The sequence below is a fragment of the Orbicella franksi genome, chromosome 7, assembly GCF_964199315.1.
Source record: "Orbicella franksi chromosome 7, jaOrbFran1.1, whole genome shotgun sequence".
Lineage (NCBI taxonomy): Eukaryota > Metazoa > Cnidaria > Anthozoa > Scleractinia > Merulinidae > Orbicella > Orbicella franksi.
The window spans coordinates 5,067,701-5,084,691 of record NC_138151.1 but is presented as its reverse complement, the minus strand read 5'-3'; the positions used below and the strand labels follow the sequence as shown (position 1 = coordinate 5,084,691).

The following is a 16,991-nucleotide window of genomic DNA, read 5'->3' as shown; positions in this document are numbered from 1 at the left end:
ACACTGCTGTAGAATAAAGGATCTCAGTCACCTTACTTCGAGTTATTTTGGTCACGTACAAAATGACCTCTAAATTGAAGGAAACCTGAAAATAATAGTTAATTAAGATAGGAAAAGACCTAAGAGATAATAATAAACCATGAAGGAACAAGGATGGTTAAGGAGGGAGAAGATTAAAGCGGATTACAAATGACGAACTTGAAAAATACAGGCCTAACTTTTCAAGATGTGCAAACTGTGACGAAGCTCCTTTAACTTCAATTTGACACAAAGTAACAGAAGTGGCAACATATAACTTGACCTGTACCCGGGCATCACAACAAAACACTTCCCTTGGTAACTGAATTAAAATTTTACAAGTTCAACCTGGTTGCTAGGCATTGCACCCTACGAGGGTCCCCTACTTCACAGAAGAACTGAGATACTTCGTTTTTTGAAAGTCGTTTGTTGTCACTTTGATCCCCGGAAACTCTTTCAGTAAATTAAAATCGCAGTGTGAAGTTAAATCTACCGCCGTCACTACTTTTAATTTCCGACCATCCGATTGTTAAGGCTTGGCAAACAATTTTGAAACGAAGGATTAGCTCTCAAGTGGCTGTGCAGAGCATTAACTTTACTCGGAGGTCAAGCGAACGAACTTTTCTGAAGCAAACGGAAAAAGAGAATATAACAATCGCTTGAAGAAGAGTCGATCAAACTGTGTTAGTTAGCTCCTTTAATTTTATCGAATCAGGTCGAGCCGAGCTTCTCGGTCGAGCAAAATCTAGCAAAGAATTACAGTGGAAAATTAGAGGTTTTTTGGAGGAGGCCTCGAAAATCATTTTGACGGCAGATGTCTGTTCCTTTGAAAAAAGTACATTATTAAAAAATCATGGTGGCCTTATTGATCTATTTTCAAATTACACTTGTATTGGTGCTAAATCTTAATGCAAATAATCAGTGTGAAGTGTAAAGCCATGGTAATTAGTTCTCGCTTTTGTGAAGTACGTATGCCATTCGATTGGGCTCAACGCTTGATTTGTTTTCATTAGGCTCTGAGCGACGCTATTGTATTTCATTCTTACTCTAGAGCCGCAAAATTTAGTTGATGTCATGATGTGAATAACTGTGCAATCAGATCTATGGTAACCGCTAACAAGAAAGTTGAGTTTTATACCACTTGAAAAGGAACAAATAAGTGAAAAATGTTTATAACTGTTCGGTTTGGAGGTAAGAAATGTCTTAGATATGTGTCATTGAAGTGGCTTTATTTGCTTTGAACACAATGACTGTACGGTTCAAGCGATTTCAATTTCTCTCTTGTAGACGGCGAAGAATCAATCTTTAACCCAAACTGTCGCACAAACATACTGTTAGAAGACATCAAAAGACGATGTAACTGCACTAAAGATGGTAAATACCTAAGAACTCTACGTAACTTTAATACAATGTACTTCAATTACGAGCTCAGGTGCGTTAATTGTTGCTTGGATCCGCATGGAACCATTATTCACTCATAGTTCACTGCTTTGTCTTAGCGACCGTGGATTTGTCTGATGAATCAGGAAACCTGAAGTATTTGGCCGATCATCCCACGACTTATGCCACAGAGATTTTGAAAGCAAGAGAGTCTTTTGTGCTGATAAGAGTGGAAAGTAAGTTACTCCCTAGCTCCTGAGTTATTTATTCTCAGGTAAAAAAAGTTGTGACTCGGTAAGACCTTTGTCGTTATCGCGACTTCATCGAACTTTTAAAATTGTTGTTTTGAAAATAAATTCCCAGGTTTTTTGTTTAGTTTGTTAAGTCAATGTATTTATCGTTGTAAAGTTTCTGACCCCTTTCATGGCACCTTTGTTTTAACATAAATATTTCGCCATCGCACCATAGACTTTTCTAGATTTATGTCCAAGCTTGCTCCACTGTTCTTGGTTCAATATTCACAGCGAGACATTTCTATGAATAAGCCTCTTATGAATAAGTAATTTAAAGCTAAAAACACTCGCACACTTGCAAAAACTGCCAAACGTTTCGTGCTCTCATCGAGAGGGGTGGACAAATTCTGCCGACTGCAGTCTGTGCAATTTTTTTCGGGGAACCTTCCATGCGAAAAATCGGTAATTAAAGCAATTGATTAACTAGATGATTCCAAATAAAACTAATTATTCTCAGTAAATAATATATATAATAGATGCTCGAAAAATAGATAGAATTCTGAAGATTGCTAACAAAGAAATCACAAATAATGAACAAAACTCAGCGACATTTATACTAACAAGAAGAAAAAAAGACTTTTAAAACGTTGCTTCAGAGAAAGTTAAAACAGTATCGGTTTTATGGTTACTCGGCCACTGAATTTGAAAAAAATTTAACATTTTATGGATCAAAACACGAACAGTATACCTACGTCCGAGTGGAATATATGTTCAATACAAATTGCCCTTTTTTCGTGGAACGGGCCGCAGGTTGAAATTGCCGCCGGAAAACGTGTGCGAACGAGTCACGATCGGGTTTAGTCCGACTTCCGATTGAATAACAACTGAAGTGCCGCCAGTTTTTTTAAGCCAACTGTTTAGCGAAGTTAAAGTTACTTTCGGCACTCCAGTGAAAATTGCTCTAAAAGTGACATTGATGTAATAACTGATTTATTTGCGCAAATCTTTCAGAAAAAGGAGAAACAGAAGGTGATAGTTATACGCCGATGTTAAATGACGTCATTATAGTGACTCCAGCGTTTTTAGGTAAGGAACGTGATTTATATAGCATATAATTGAGAAAGACCTCATAGGTCCTCTTCACACTATGCCGAAGGAATTTTAGAACGGAGCGTTATTTCTCCGGTTAATCCGTCACGAAAACGGAGCATTTCGAAAACGCTCTTCAAACCGGAGGAATTTGAAAACGCCGGCTTTCCGTTTTCGTGTGGACGGAAACGATTTTGAAAACCAAGCTTTTTGAAGACCATGACGATACGATTGTCATACGGTTTCCGCGCCCGAGTCAGTTTACTCAAACACAAATCAAAATGACCGGTGATTGTTGCGTTTCCAAACTTCTCGAGTGTAGTGCCGACGAGAAACATTTGATGCGTTTTCAGAGTGAAACCTCCGTTTTCAAATTCCTCCGGCGTAGTGTGGACAGAGCCTGAGTCTTAAACTTTCTGAGATTTCTTATGATCCACTCCTTCTGAGCGCTTCAGCAACTGAGGATATTCGTGAATTATCCTGTGAAATCACCCGACACTTAGATTACGATCGAGGTCCTAGCCTGAGTCAGCTAGGATCAGGCGATATCTGCAGGATTGTGTAGGATAATGGTTTTATCATGAAACAAATCATTCAGAAAACGTTAATGTTCAATTAGATGCGTTGTGGTTTTAGTGTGCTTTGCGTGATGTTCTACGAGTCTCCTTAAGCGCACTTCGCAAGATATTTGTGACGTTAGGACGTTAGCTCGGTTGGGCGTCTCCTCAGTTCGAACATGAGAGGTCGATCGTGGGTTCAAATTTAGGACGAACAACTTTCTAACACATGCAATTCCCTACGAGGCACTATCATCAATTATCTTATTACATAATAAGTCGAATTATTCTCGCATTCTGATTGGTTCATACTTACGATCAATTGGAGGAGAGACGTATAGGAGTTTTTTTATTATATGAAACTAATAGATTCCATGTTGCCGTGCGTCTGTTCAGTAATGGATCACAGAAGACGTCAACAGGTAGTAAGAAATCAGTGACACACTCGGCTATCGCCTCGTGTGCCTCCTTTTTGTTCTTACAACATTTTGACGTCATCTATTGCTGAACATTCGCACGGCAACATGGAATCTATTTAAAAGTAAAGACTAAACGACATTAAAAATTATATAAAAAAAAAAAAACTGTGTGAATGTATACTTAACAAGCGGTATTGTCTCATTTACAGAGCGTCTTTCCAGGTGCGAAAGCGACAGTTTAAACGCAAAGAGTTCTATCGCCAGACCTGTTCGAATAAACAGTCCATTAACAAGAAAGCAGACAGGACTACCAGGAAAAACAAAGACTTCTCAGTTGCCAAGCTCAAGTAGAAATAAAACCTCCAGAGAAAAAACACCAGGACAGAAGCGAAACAGAGAAAGTAGATAATCACAAAGAAAAAGAAATAGCAAAAAGAATGAAATAGAGTTAGATACAACAGTTTAAAAAGCCACATTATTAGAAACTGATTCAAATTTATCATCTACCCGACAAAATAGTGTGGGAGACGCGGTGGCCTCATAGTTAGTGCGCTCGTCTCCGGATCCAGCGATCCGGGTTCGAGCCCTGGCCGGGGACATTGTGTTGTGTTCTTGGGCAAGACACTTTACTATCACAGTGTCTCTCTCCACCCGGGTGTATAATTGGGCACCAGCAAACTTAACGCTGAGGGTAACCCTAGTATCTCATTCAGGGGGGATTAGAAATACTCCTAGTCGCTTCACGCTAAAGAAACCGGAGATAAGCGCCGGCCTGATGGGCCACTTAGCTCGTATTCAGACTTTACCTTACCTTTACTGGCAAAGTAGTGGTCCTGCGTTATAGAAAACTGTTTTCTTTTGTTCGCTTTGATCTAAAATAGTATATGACAGCCGTAGATGACTAAACTAATTAGTGAAGCGCAGCACAAAGCTTTCATACTCCGGGAAATGTGATCTATGTAAATTATATAAATAAAAACAATTATCGTAGAATTCCGAAAGTAACGGCCCCCGTTACTTTTGGAATTAGCAGGCAAAAGGGGTTGCTATTTACGGGTAGCCGTTACTTTTCCCATTACAAAGCGGACACGTAACACATGGAATTAAAAGTTGCGTTTTTTGTACATTCCAAACTACCCACATAAACGAAACAGACTGTATAAACAAAAAGGGCCCTAATCATGGTGTTGTAGGGCGAAAGTATAATGGTTGTATTATATCGCAATGGAACTTATTACCCTTCGATACACTACAGTATATCATAACATTCAGTTTAGTTCGAAATAAAATTCCAAATAACTCTTCAAGTTGTTCAGTCCTGCAGTCAAGCTGTTTCATCCGCATTGCGCTTGAGAACAGAAAGTTTCTCTTACTTTACTCTCACGTTACTTTCGGGGAGCTGTTATTTTCGGCGGGGGTGGGGGGAAGGCGTTACTTTCGGAATTCTACGGTATGATTATAGATGTTGAATCTTTCGAAAAAAGTTATACCATCCAGATTCTCCAGAGCAACACAACACAAGTATCGTTATGTTTACCACAACTACGAGGTTTTACTCACAGAGATGGGCGCCCACCAAAGCCATGACACATAAGATTCGTTCATTTCAACTTATATTATGAAATCAAATACAACCTGAACTCGTTAAGAGGTATTATTATGATAAGCATTTGGCTCATTGTTAGCCGGGTTTGCTCCAAGTCCAAGTCGTTTTTATTATATAAAATTAGTTCATAAAGACAGCGCAAGGTTTATTTACAATTGCACCCCGAACATACAAGTGTAAAAAAAAAAAAAAAACGCGAACGCGACGCGTGGCAATAAAAGAATCGTACTTTGCCTCGCGTGCGTGTCTACGGTTATGTCATTGGACACAAAAATAGGCGTTCATTCCAATTTAGTTTTGCTAATTTTGATCTTGCTCTTATCTTACAGTTTAATCATTAAATTTACTTTATCATGACGATAAAAAGATAATCCAATAGCAGATGTTAAATAGTAAATAAGAAACAGGAAAACAAATCCTTGCATATTTATCTACAGTATTAACGCTTCCTTCGTCTCTAAAATTGTTTTCATAATCGTCCTCTGGGTCATCAGTAGACAGTCGTCTTCGCCGCCCGCGCGAGGCATGGAGACAACTCCCGCTATCCATGTTACTTTCAATCAGTGAATGTTCGTAACTGCTGTTCATTTCTCCAGTTTTGCTCCTAGCTAGTTTCCGTAGATCAGATTCCTCCTAGGAAAGTAAAAATGTTTGATATAAGTAACCCGGAATCTTACATCATGAGAAACTGGCCATACCGGGAGATAACAGTGGATAAACCCCGGGGGAGCTTCGTGGGGCGGAAATGCCAGTTGGATAGTTTGAATGAAGCCCCAAAGGAAACCTTCCTGTAACAAATTGATAAATAAGTGCTAGTTTAAATTATCAAAAAACTGCATCATTGGATAATGCAATTGAAGAGTTTTTACTGACTTGGCATCACGATATATTAGCCATTACGTATGGGTTATTGACCAAGTGTGAGGTCAAGATGGCAGGATATTGGCCAAGTTCGTTTTTTGCGTGTTTATGGACCGAGACGGAGTCGAGGTCCATAAACTCGCAAAAAAAGAACGAGGCCAATATCCAGCCATCTCGACCGAACAAGCTTGGTCAATAAAGGATTTATTATGTGGCTTTAGGGTAAATTTTTCTTGCAGGACACGGCGGGTAGTCCCGAGCAGGCAAGATAGCTCCATCTTGCCCGTTCGGGTAGCCAATCACAGCGCAGGATTTGATTCATCTTGCCCGCTCACGGAGCTAGCCATATAATAAACAGCGTTAATACGTTACGCGATTCAGTTAACATTTCATCCTCAGTCTGCATTTTACCCCCGGTCTGCAGTCTGCAGTCTGCAGTTCGCAGTCCGTTTTTAAACTGACCTTGTCTGTGCTGCCATATCTGGTTCTTGAAAGCGATAAATCTTCTGAATCATCCTTCAGTCCTTTGACCTTTCGTAGAATGTTCGTTCCCTTTCGGGTCAACTTCTTCGCTTGTGACTTCACAAAAGTTGAACTCGGATACTCTACCAAAGCAGCGAATACGTACAGAAAGGAAACACAAAGGAACCAGTCAATCGCTTTCACATAGCTGACCTTCGGCATCGACGCTTGAATTCCGAAGATCAAAGTCGTCAGCGCGAGAACTGTCGTGATGCCGAGGGCGACCCGAGCTGGCGGCGAGTTTCGTGGAATCCAAAACGAGACCCAACTCAGAATGGTGATGAGGATTGTAGGAATGTAAATCGAAACGACGTAGTAGAACTTTTTTCGTCTGATATAGAAGGTTAACTGCAGCATGGAGAAAGTACCTAAAGTAAAAAATAAATATGCATTTATTGACGTTTGCTGGCTAAATTACAGTGCAACTACTCGAGCCGGGCCACCTAGAAGAAAAGTTACCAATCAAAACGTAATGTGAGAACAATGGACTGGTAGCTTCTGGTGACGGCAAGTAACGGTCTGTTTGACGTAAAAACATGAACACTATCGACTCCTCTGCGTTATATGACCTATATACATTCTCAGAGATCCTGACGTCGAATTATTGTAATGATAAATCTCGCGCGGAAAATTTAGCTTGAAAACTCATTTTAAAATTTTTTCCCAAATTTCTTTTCCATTTAAATTTGCAAAGCTTGATCGGATTTTATGACGTCATTACGCGGTTGGGCGTTTTTGAAATACAGTGTTGCGTGAATCTAGGATATAAAAGTGCTTCTAATCGTTTGTAATTCACGTTCCAGATGAATATGTACAGTTCCAATAAAAAATCTTCTTCCGTAGACTCCACAATGAGATCTCTAATTACGCAATGTCGTCATAAATTACCCGAAGTAAACATGGCGACGCCCAGGTGTTGTAAACTGAAAACCAAACACTTCGCATTCGAATCAAGAACAGGGATATCAACTTTAAACCCGAGGATCAGTTACAGAGAACCATTAAGTATACTTTGGAACTTGAACTGCTTCTCAGACAAGATGCCCTTTCAGCTTCTGTCATGGTGAAAACCAGGCTTTATGGAAAATCGATGACAAAGTCGTTTAGCCTCGTCATGTAATTTTAGTATGGAATGAAAATGTCATTATTACAATAAGGCCTGAAGTCGGTTTTACCTGTACCTGTTACATATGAAGCTGTTATTTCATCAACTGAAGTCCCGTCAACCGCAAACTGTGACATAATCAGTTCATCTCCTATGGCCACGGCACTCTCAAGATTATCTCTGCCCTCCTTAGCGTCCCACTTATAGTACAAGTCGTCAGTGGTCATGCCATCTGCAGGAGAAGTCAGTTATGTACTTCAACGGTTTTCAATTGAGTGTCGAAAATAATCAGGCAATTACTTTGGTTTTACCACAGTTTGAGATTAGCTGAGTAGCCAGTCAGTCAGGAATTGGTTTGGTCAGTTTTGGTTTTACGACACTCAAGTGAAAACCGCTTTAAGCTTATTTTCAGGATCTTAACAAGATCTATTGAATAGACTACGGATAAGAGTGTTGTTTCATCCCGTTTTATTCTTCGTTTATTGTTACTGATAAAGAGGATAAGTATCAACGCCTTCTTTTCGCTACAGTTGTTAAAGTTAATAAATCTTTTGCTGTGGTTAAACCTTCTCAGCAGATTACGTTGATAAACCGAACAAATGGGCACAGTTCCAGTTCCTTAGTGTCTTAACAGTTTTAGGTTATAAATGCACATTAATTGCAACGAAAGAGAAATCTACTCACAACTTTCAAACAGCAGGCTGCAGTTTTGTTTATCCATGGGATAATTTCGAAGATCCATCTTGCACGCCGCTATCACAGTCATTCTAAAACAGTGGAATGAGCAGTCACATCCATTAATTCTTATCAAAGAAATTCATTCAAACAAAACAAGTCTAACCGAAGAAGAATTACCCCGAAGACAGGATATTCCCTTGGGAATGTCAGTATTAGTGTGAGATGGGAGTAAGGCCGCGCTTTTTCCCTCTAATCCCGCCACGCATTTTGCATTGGTCGAGCATGGGTTTGGAGGGATGCGAGTACAAGTGGAAGCGGGATGCGAGAAGACTGGAATCTCAATGACTGGATGCGGAATAAAAATACTTCCACGGGGCGGGATTTTACCATCCTGACAAAGCGGGATACGGGATAGTTTTAAATTGGCGGCGGAATGCAGGATGGAAAACAGAAAACGCACTCTGAACGGCGTTACGCGGAGGACTGGAACTCTAACCAGGCGGGGACGAGGTGAACATTCTGAGTTGGGCGGGATGGCGGGATTGAGCCAAAAAGAGTGGAGGGATGCGGGATTGAATAAGCCTTTGTTGGACTCTCTGTACTGGCCTCTTGATCTTACATAAATCTCAGGTTTCCAACTGACGTATGACTATTTCTTTCAATTGTGTAAGCTGGCCATCAACTTCAAAAATTACCTTCATTTGCACAGTTTACTGAGATTCAGCACGGGGGGGGGGGGGGGGTACTCCCACAGAATACCGTGAAGTTTCAAAAGTAAAGACCCCAGTTACTTTCGGATTCAGCCTTTTCCTGTCGGGGGGCTGCAACTTTTGGTGGGTCGATACTTTTGAGTAGCTAAAATGTTTACAATTTATAAGCCTACCCACTGTGGTAAAATAGAGATACTTCGGTAGCGAGATAAACAAGTTAAATCTTGCATAAAAAACACGTTATTCTACATTAAGACTGAGTAATATATTGCCTTTTCAGGGGCCCCATTTTCGGAATGTTACGACATAATAATAAAAGTGAGTACTATTGTTGCCTTTGGAACTTCACGATGATATAATAGGCTATTTTCATTCGTGTGCCCAGTTACGTGGCCTAAAAATGCAAGTGAGGTTGGAGGTGACCTTGTTTTGATACAAACCTCTAACTAGCCAACTAGCTAGCATTATAACAACTTAATTCACATAACAAAAACAGTGAGGTCTGTATGAAAACAAGGTCACCTCCAGCCTCGCTGCTCTTCAAAGGTCAGGTCACTGAGCAGACAACTGTAAAATGGTTTATTATATTTTATTGCCTTTGACTGTAGTCAATCTTTCCATCTGGATATACTTTGAGAAGAAATTCTGTCTTGGGTGCGGAGCTGGACTTTTCGTTGTTCACGTATGTATCGGGAATCCAGATTTGTTGTATGATGTCTCCATTTAGCGTCAGGTTTCTCTTGTCATAGTATTCTCCAAACTTAAGCCGCGAGTCGTACCACGATTGCCGCATGAAGAACGTACTTTCAAATTGCTTCAATTGAGACAACGATAAAACAAATTAAGGTCCGTGCAAATGCCACAACTTTGGGGTGCAATTCTTAACAACCGTCTACACTACGCCGGGAAAATTTGAAAATGCAGCTTTATTATATTTCTACGGTTAGGCCTACCGTCTACACTAATCCACCACGAAAACGGAGCTTTTCGAAATCGCTCTTCAAACCCGGCGGAGGAATTTAAAAACGTCGGCTTTGCGTTATAGTGTGGACGGAAAACATTTTGAAAACGGAGCCAGTTTTCGAAAACGATAATCGTGTGATTTCCCTGACCGAGTTTTAAAATTTCTTCCGACGTAGTGTGGACGGGAAGCATTTAATTTTCAGAGTGAAAACACCGATTCCAAATCTCTTCGACGTAGTACAGACAGGACCTTAAACCGTTTACCGACATCCTTGAAATTCAATGTGCACAGAGAATTTCTCGCTCACTGCGTTGCGGGAGTAACCTTTTACTAAAACACTGCGCGCAATAGTTTTATCGCCTGTCTACTTATTGCAAAATTGCTCTTTTATTAATTTGAAAGTGTGACCAACATTTTCAAAACTGAGCGCCGTAGTTTGGTGTTTGGAATGTGGGACGTGAGGCGTGGAGTGTTGAGCGCTATTTGCTGCCTCAGACTATCTTTTCGAAAACTCATTAATAATTCATCAAGTTTAAACATAGAAAACCATAACTGTGACGGTGTTTGGATATCAGATCAGTCTCAATTAGGGTAGATTTTTACAATTTTATTTCCCTGTTTTCTCGATCGGCTCCTTAGTTTAATTTTGACTGGGAAGATATATTACTCAAGACCGTTTTTGACCACATTTCCAAACACCTCGAAGTTCGTCAATAATACTCCTCTGCGAGTCGTATTTTCAACTCTCTTCTCGGTGTTTGGAAATGTGGTCAAACACGGTCTTTCGTGTTTGATATATTAGATCTCTAGTCACGTCAGAGCAAAAAAACTAAACATCTTTGGTACATCTTCTTGGCTTCTGAATCCAGATACTGTCACCATTTTAGTTTCGTAATGAATGTTACGAATGTTATCAAGAGAAGGTAACTTACCTTGATCTTCTCTTGATATTACGTATTTATTTGGACAAGACTCGTTATGACAAAATTCCTCTCAAAAGCAGTATTTGAAAGAAAACCAGTATTTCAAAGATTTTACTTTCACTAAATATTTGTGTGGATATCCTTTTCATCTTTGTTACTTTGGGAATTTGCTGGTGAGGAACACTGCATTTTTCTACTTCAATGTTCAGGCTTGGGGTAAATTTAGCTGGCCTGGCGTCAGTAAGTACAGAGGCTCTTGTAATAAAACATCAGGGCCCAGTTGTTGAAAGGCTGGATAACGCTATATATCCGCTGGATAAATCACTATCCAGTGGATAAGTGTTAACAAAGAAAATACACTATCAGCTGGATAGTGATGTATCTGGTGGATAGCATTATTCACCCTTCACACAACTGGGCCCAGAGCTTCTACAGACTGCGTCAAAAGCTTTGAACAAACCGACATTTATTTTCTCCTTAGAATGTAATACAAAAAGCAGTATGCAAGCCATGAGAATACAGGAACTTATCAGTTAGCTAACTAGTGTACTCTACTCACCATTTCCCTTTCATCGAGTCCACCTAATGACGTGATAAAAATAGATACTAGCACTTTTACAGGTTCACCTGAAACCGAAATGAAAATAGCTTCATGAGTGCGCTGACTATGGAGCGTATACACATAACGTCATGGCAGCCATATTGGTGTTACAAAATAATGAAACGACCGCCATGTTGGTGTACCAAACCAATCCCGTGGGAGTTCAACTCTTTTCTTATGTAAACATTTTGTTTTGTTCCAATAGACTAGCATGGCTGCTGGACACATGAGTGCATACGCTCTATATATTTGACAAATGGACGTCAGTTTTTCATGCGTCTGTCCTGTTATTGATAACGATTTTATTCACAACATTGTCAAAGTAGCTGTGGATCCACAAGGCGTGCCGCTTCAGTTTGAATTATAAACCCTCAGAGCTATAAAGAAGGGTGTTTTTAGCACGTCATACTGTTGTTATGGTAACCTATTGTGTCACGAAAATTATAACAACGTGTTCACCAATGATTGGGTAGTAATGTGATACCATGATTGTTGCATCAACTAACAAAGAATGGTTATAATGACCCATCAAAATCTAAGTGCTGGGAACTGATTTTAGCCGCCTTAAGTGTCAATGTATTTAGCACTGTTGTGCTAATTGGGGACACTGTAAATAAACAAACAAATATTTCAAATAGAACATAAACTATCGAAAATCCAAATTGGTGGGAGGCTGACCAGTTGGATATTTACACAAAGCGGTCGAGGAGTTGAACTCTGGACTACCGAGAACAAATCCAGATAGCGGTAGGGCGGAGGATTTGAACCAGGGACCTCCAGATTTCAAATCCAGCGCCCTAAACAACTGGGCCAAGCCGCTTCCACCTTCAAATTACCTTACCTTCAAAGTTAGGTCTGAATCGCTTGTCGTAGTGCTTCTCGTCCAGAAGCATGCGTAGCACATGCGATGCATTCATACCACTCCAGTATTTGGAAGATCTAAGTGAAATAAGGTAGTCCTCAGATGCGGGAAAATAGAGAAATATAACTGAATAAAAGACTCCTACCCTAATATTTTCCTCCCTCGGCGTCCGAGGAAACCGTATAATCTTGACCAAAAATTGAAAGAAAACTTGAAACAAATAAGCCACTCCTTCCCATCCCAATTGACTCCATCTCCCAATCACAGAGCCAAACATCCTCGTAAAAAAAAACCATTACCCCAAACCTAGGGCTATAGGCTTAGAATATCTCTACTAAACACGTCGTTTTATTTTGCATGTTCATTTTACAGCTGTCGAGGTCTCAGTTTGTTTCGATTCACAACCATTGTGCAAATCAATGAGAATTTTTACCTCGTTCAATTTTTATATACACTGGAAATGTTTCATACATAAAATCCTTTCCAAACCATCTTTGAAAGAATTCAAAAACAAAATTTCTCTTGGTAGCAAGCCATATCGATATCCGGCAGTCGAAAAATAATGCAAACATCCCTCCAAATTAGCACAGTTTAAAGAATACAGAATGCTGGTCGACCAGGCTCGCTACAAACTTCAAATCACACAGCTACCTGTTGACTTTACGATACTTATAAGAAATGCCTAAAAGCAGATCTCAACTGCATGAAAACATCCCTGACTACAATGCAATATGTTAAACATAATTGCTTTTTACAAACAAAACACCGTCGTTTTATCAAAAATACACGTTTTCTCTTTGTTTTCCATTCCCGGAAATTTGCCATTTGACGTTTTTTCGCCGCCTGGCTACTTCACGGCGTTTTCCCGCGCTTAAGATAAAAAACGCTCGAAGTACGATCAAGAATATCATTGCTATGAACGTAATGTCAAAATCATCGACGTTGTCCTTACACCTTTCGCCAAAATATCAATATTTCCACCTGTTGTAATATCAACAAATTTTTTTCATATGATTTGATTTTTGCTGCTCCCGATGGCAATAGAGAAATTATTTAGCCTACCTTCATATTTAGAGTCATTTTATAAATACACGATGCTCGCATTGACTTTCCCGTGTGACTTGTTATTATGTCGACATGTAATAGTCTAAATAATGTTGATAATTATCATTTCCCCTATATTACGTGTTAAATATTCGATGTTTTTTTTTCCATACCTTGTCGGCGATTCTTCTTCTCTGGAATGAACTAACACAGAAACCGCCGCGACGAAAAGCGAGAAGTACAGTTTTGGCAACATTTGCTGTCTTTACACTACGAGTGATGGAAACCCGCCTTCTTTACGCATCCGTTTAAACTAGAAACAAGAGAAGAAACCAAACGTTAAACACTTACTCATTAGCGATGAAACATTTTTAAGGGACTGTAAGTTAACAATATCCCTTACCCTAACAGACGAGAAATTGGCGAAGACAAATTTGTCCACCTCAGATTAAGAAGCCATGTTTTTTCCAGGGATTTCAAGAGGATTTGCTCGTAAAATGTCGTTGAATTAAATACAGCTGTTCCCTATTTGTAATAAGCTTTGTTGTATCTGATAGCTTTTCTTTCGATCATGTTAATTTGCCATTGGCGCAAATCCCATCCCGATGAACACAGTTTTACTTGCTTGTCACGAAATTGTCATTTATGACTTTCGGACGCGCAAAAAAAAAAAATCGGAATCCAAACTTTAGGGTCGCAAGCACTTGATCCTATCAAACTTGAAGAGGATCACGCCGTGCAACACTCGTTTACGCGGCTAGCCTACTATAAATCAAGACTAGAACGTGGGAAATTTTGCATTGCAAATTAAACCCACGTTCATTGTTAAAGTAATAAATTCGGCTTGTTTTAGCAGAGAGCTTCCTAAGGGTGCCAGAAAGCTAAGAAAACCAAAAAAATTGGCTAATAGTTAAATTGGCAAAGAGTGGTTAAATTTTACTTTCCAAATTAAACTCAGACTTAAGGTTTTCTTTTTTTAAAACCAAGCTGTAGAACAAAAAGTTTTATGCAGGAAAATAAAATGTCGAAGCTACCATAAACCAGCGTGTAGTCTTTACAGCTAACTATAAAAGCTTCATTACACTGCACTGCCAATTTGATCAAAAAAAGGAGCCTAGCAGGATATTTGCATGTTTTGAAAACAAATCCACTACGACAAAGTAGCTGGGACTCCTTATTTGACACTGACAAACGGCGATGCTTGCATGGTACGGCTATGGAGCTGTGAATTATATTGGTTGACCCGGAGAGAGTTCTTTTCAGAATTTCAACTGCTGATACGTATTATCCTACCTGGGTAAAGAGAAATACTGATGAATGGCTCTGTTCTTTGCCTCTCAGAGAAGAAAAGGAACTTGAGCTACGCACAAACACTGGATGTTGATACCTTTTAGAGAAATGATTCTGAAATACTCTCAGGAGCATCACTGTGGCTTTTGTATCGGTGTTTCTCTTATTTATTGGAAGCGATGGAATAAATTATTAAAATGGTCACGTACGTAAACCCGCGAGGAATAAGTAAGCTAAGTGTTTTTTAGTTGTTTCAAAAATATCAAGAAACGGCCAACTGGGAAGAATATCATGGCTTTTAACCCTTCATCGCGGTCTCTGATGATTGAACAGAGCTAATTAATAATTTGGTTAAATTGTCTGTTCTTGTTTTTTCTCCTTTTTTTTCTTTGTTATTTTTTTTTTGCTTTGTTTTTTTTCGGTAATTATTGAATCGGGCCTGGTGCCGTTATTAGAGAATGCATGCTGAAATCAGAAATTAAAATACGCCTGAGAATTGATCACGTCCACTTACAAAAGAATTGTGACTGTTCCCTGCAGATTATTCTTTCCGTATCTAACGAACAGTCGGTCAATTGTGGGCAAAAATTGCAAAAATTCAAAAGAATAAGCGATTAAAAACTGATGTAAGCTTCGCGTGTCAATTTTTGAAAATGGCATCGTGTTGTCTACTACTATTAAGCGGAAAACAAATTAAATCGGCGATCTATTTTTTTTGGCTTCAAACACTGTCAGATTAAGTGATAGAATTCATAGCCTTAGTTAAAAGCCTTTGGAGCAAGTAGAATCTTGAGGATTAAGTATAGAATAAACTCAACTGACTCACGTAATGTAGACAACACCAATGTGCTGTGGCGTGTTCGTTTTTTCATTCAGATCGCTCACGCAAGTTAACTCCGGTTTAATAAGTAACGTTTTTATGTCAAAAAAATCAGTAATAAAAGAATTCTTTCACACTTTTGTTCGGTCCGCACGTTGTGAACCTAAAATAGACTTCGTTCCCGGGCAAAATGCCAACAAGCTTGGTGTATAACCGTTGTATGTCCACAGAACTGTTTATAAGTCAAGCAAGCAATATATCATTATATTTCTACTCCCAAAAATTATATAAAACTAATATTATCGTTTGGCGGTAAACATCAATGAAAACTAAAGCAAACTGTCGTCCGATGAATTATTTAGAACCTCACTTAACTTGCGACATCCCACAGAAAAACTGGATGTGCTATTACTGCATTCTCTTTTCGACCTCTAAAAAGAGTACAGGTGAAATTGTTAGGCTGTTTGGAGCTTCAAATTGTGCCTTTAAAATAGTGAGGTATTTCACGGATAATATACCTTTTTAAAAAAAGTGCACGTTCCATTATACAAAGCTACCATGAATTATTAGTATGAATATTTCATCAAAGTCTGCAACATTAATATTTGCGCAAGACTTAAGATAAAGCCACAATCCTTGGCAAAAAGCGCCTCGAACCTGCTGTTTGGCAGATCGTGTCAAAACGAACCATTTCTTCAATTGCTACTAACATCTGCCAGAATAGAAAAAAACATCCGAAACATGACAACTAGGACCAATTAGAATATTCTGCCTGCCTACCTCGAAATTTATTAATTGATACAGAAATTGCCGATAACAAGAAAGCAGTCTTCCCGATGCCTTTGTAATCATGTCTAGACCTGTTACTTGAGAGGCTTTCTTCGTCCGTTCTTCTCTGCTAACCACTACTGCAACATTATTTTTACTTTAACAGCAGATGAGAATAAAAATAAAAAAACATTTACAGTGGTACACGGTTCAGTTTTGAAACAGAAAGAGTGTAGAAAAACCGTTATTTTGATAAATGAACATTTTTGAGTTACACGAAAGTGGACAATAAGGCCTTAACACGAACAGCAATAGCAATCTGTTGTTTCGTATAGAAAGACGATCTCCTCAAAGTCATGTGCATGTAGAGATAAAACAAGAGTAACTTTCGTGGATCACTGTCTTGGCGCTAGTGCCGTAGCACAACAGCTGAGGAAAATAAATTTAAAACAAATCATACTGACAATCTCACCTTCATTTCCCACATGTAGTGGTCATGAGAGCTGACTTTGTGTAGGTGTTTCTTCAAAGACTTCTGACG

General features: G+C 39.2%; 2 protein-coding genes across 6 annotated transcripts in view; one reads left to right on the top strand and one right to left on the bottom strand.

Moving 5' to 3' along the window:
• Window positions 1-1,123: 1,123 nt before the first annotated feature.
• Window positions 1,124-5,300, top strand: LOC145492198 (uncharacterized protein CXorf65 homolog). The gene is made up of 5 exons (XM_081471542.1): window positions 1,124-1,209; window positions 1,306-1,392; window positions 1,518-1,634; window positions 2,643-2,717; window positions 3,906-5,300. The coding sequence occupies exons 1-5, from the start codon at window positions 1,185-1,187 to the stop codon at window positions 4,103-4,105; spliced, it is 504 nt and encodes a 167-aa protein (XP_081327668.1). The 5' UTR covers window positions 1,124-1,184; the 3' UTR covers window positions 4,106-5,300.
• Window positions 5,301-5,397: 97 nt separating this feature from the next.
• Window positions 5,398-16,991, bottom strand: part of LOC145492197 (glycine receptor subunit alpha-2-like) — an 11,953-nt gene continuing 359 nt past the window's right edge. Inside the window, exons 1-9 of one of the 5 annotated variants that reach the window (XM_081471540.1) lie at window positions 16,923-16,991; window positions 13,746-13,885; window positions 12,508-12,605; window positions 11,625-11,692; window positions 9,775-9,992; window positions 8,475-8,557; window positions 7,861-8,022; window positions 6,626-7,053; window positions 5,398-5,935 (exon numbers count right to left, since the gene is read on the bottom strand). The exon at window positions 16,923-16,991 is cut by the window's right edge and continues 359 nt beyond it. In XM_081471540.1, coding sequence (XP_081327666.1) covers window positions 5,654-5,935; window positions 6,626-7,053; window positions 7,861-8,022; window positions 8,475-8,557; window positions 9,775-9,992; window positions 11,625-11,692; window positions 12,508-12,605; window positions 13,746-13,828 — 1,422 coding nt within the window. In that variant the 5' untranslated portion in view covers window positions 13,829-13,885; window positions 16,923-16,991 and the 3' untranslated portion in view covers window positions 5,398-5,653. Of the gene's footprint in view, window positions 5,936-6,625; window positions 7,054-7,860; window positions 8,023-8,474; window positions 8,558-9,774; window positions 9,993-11,624; window positions 11,693-12,507; window positions 13,886-13,975; window positions 14,362-14,865; window positions 15,524-16,922 lie in introns of those variants that run through there. The other 4 variants (XM_081471538.1, XM_081471541.1, XM_081471536.1 and 1 more) reach the window with 4 other exon arrangements.

Excerpts from the sequence above, each read along its gene's own strand:
- LOC145492198 (XM_081471542.1), top strand. The coding sequence starts at position 1,185 with ATGTTTATAACTGTTCGGTTTGGAG. Across the intron at positions 1,210-1,305 it reads TATAACTGTTCGGTTTGGAG|ACGGCGAAGAATCAATCTTT; the intron begins GTAAGAAATGTC and ends TCTCTCTTGTAG. Across the intron at positions 1,393-1,517 it reads ATGTAACTGCACTAAAGATG|CGACCGTGGATTTGTCTGAT; the intron begins GTAAATACCTAA and ends GCTTTGTCTTAG.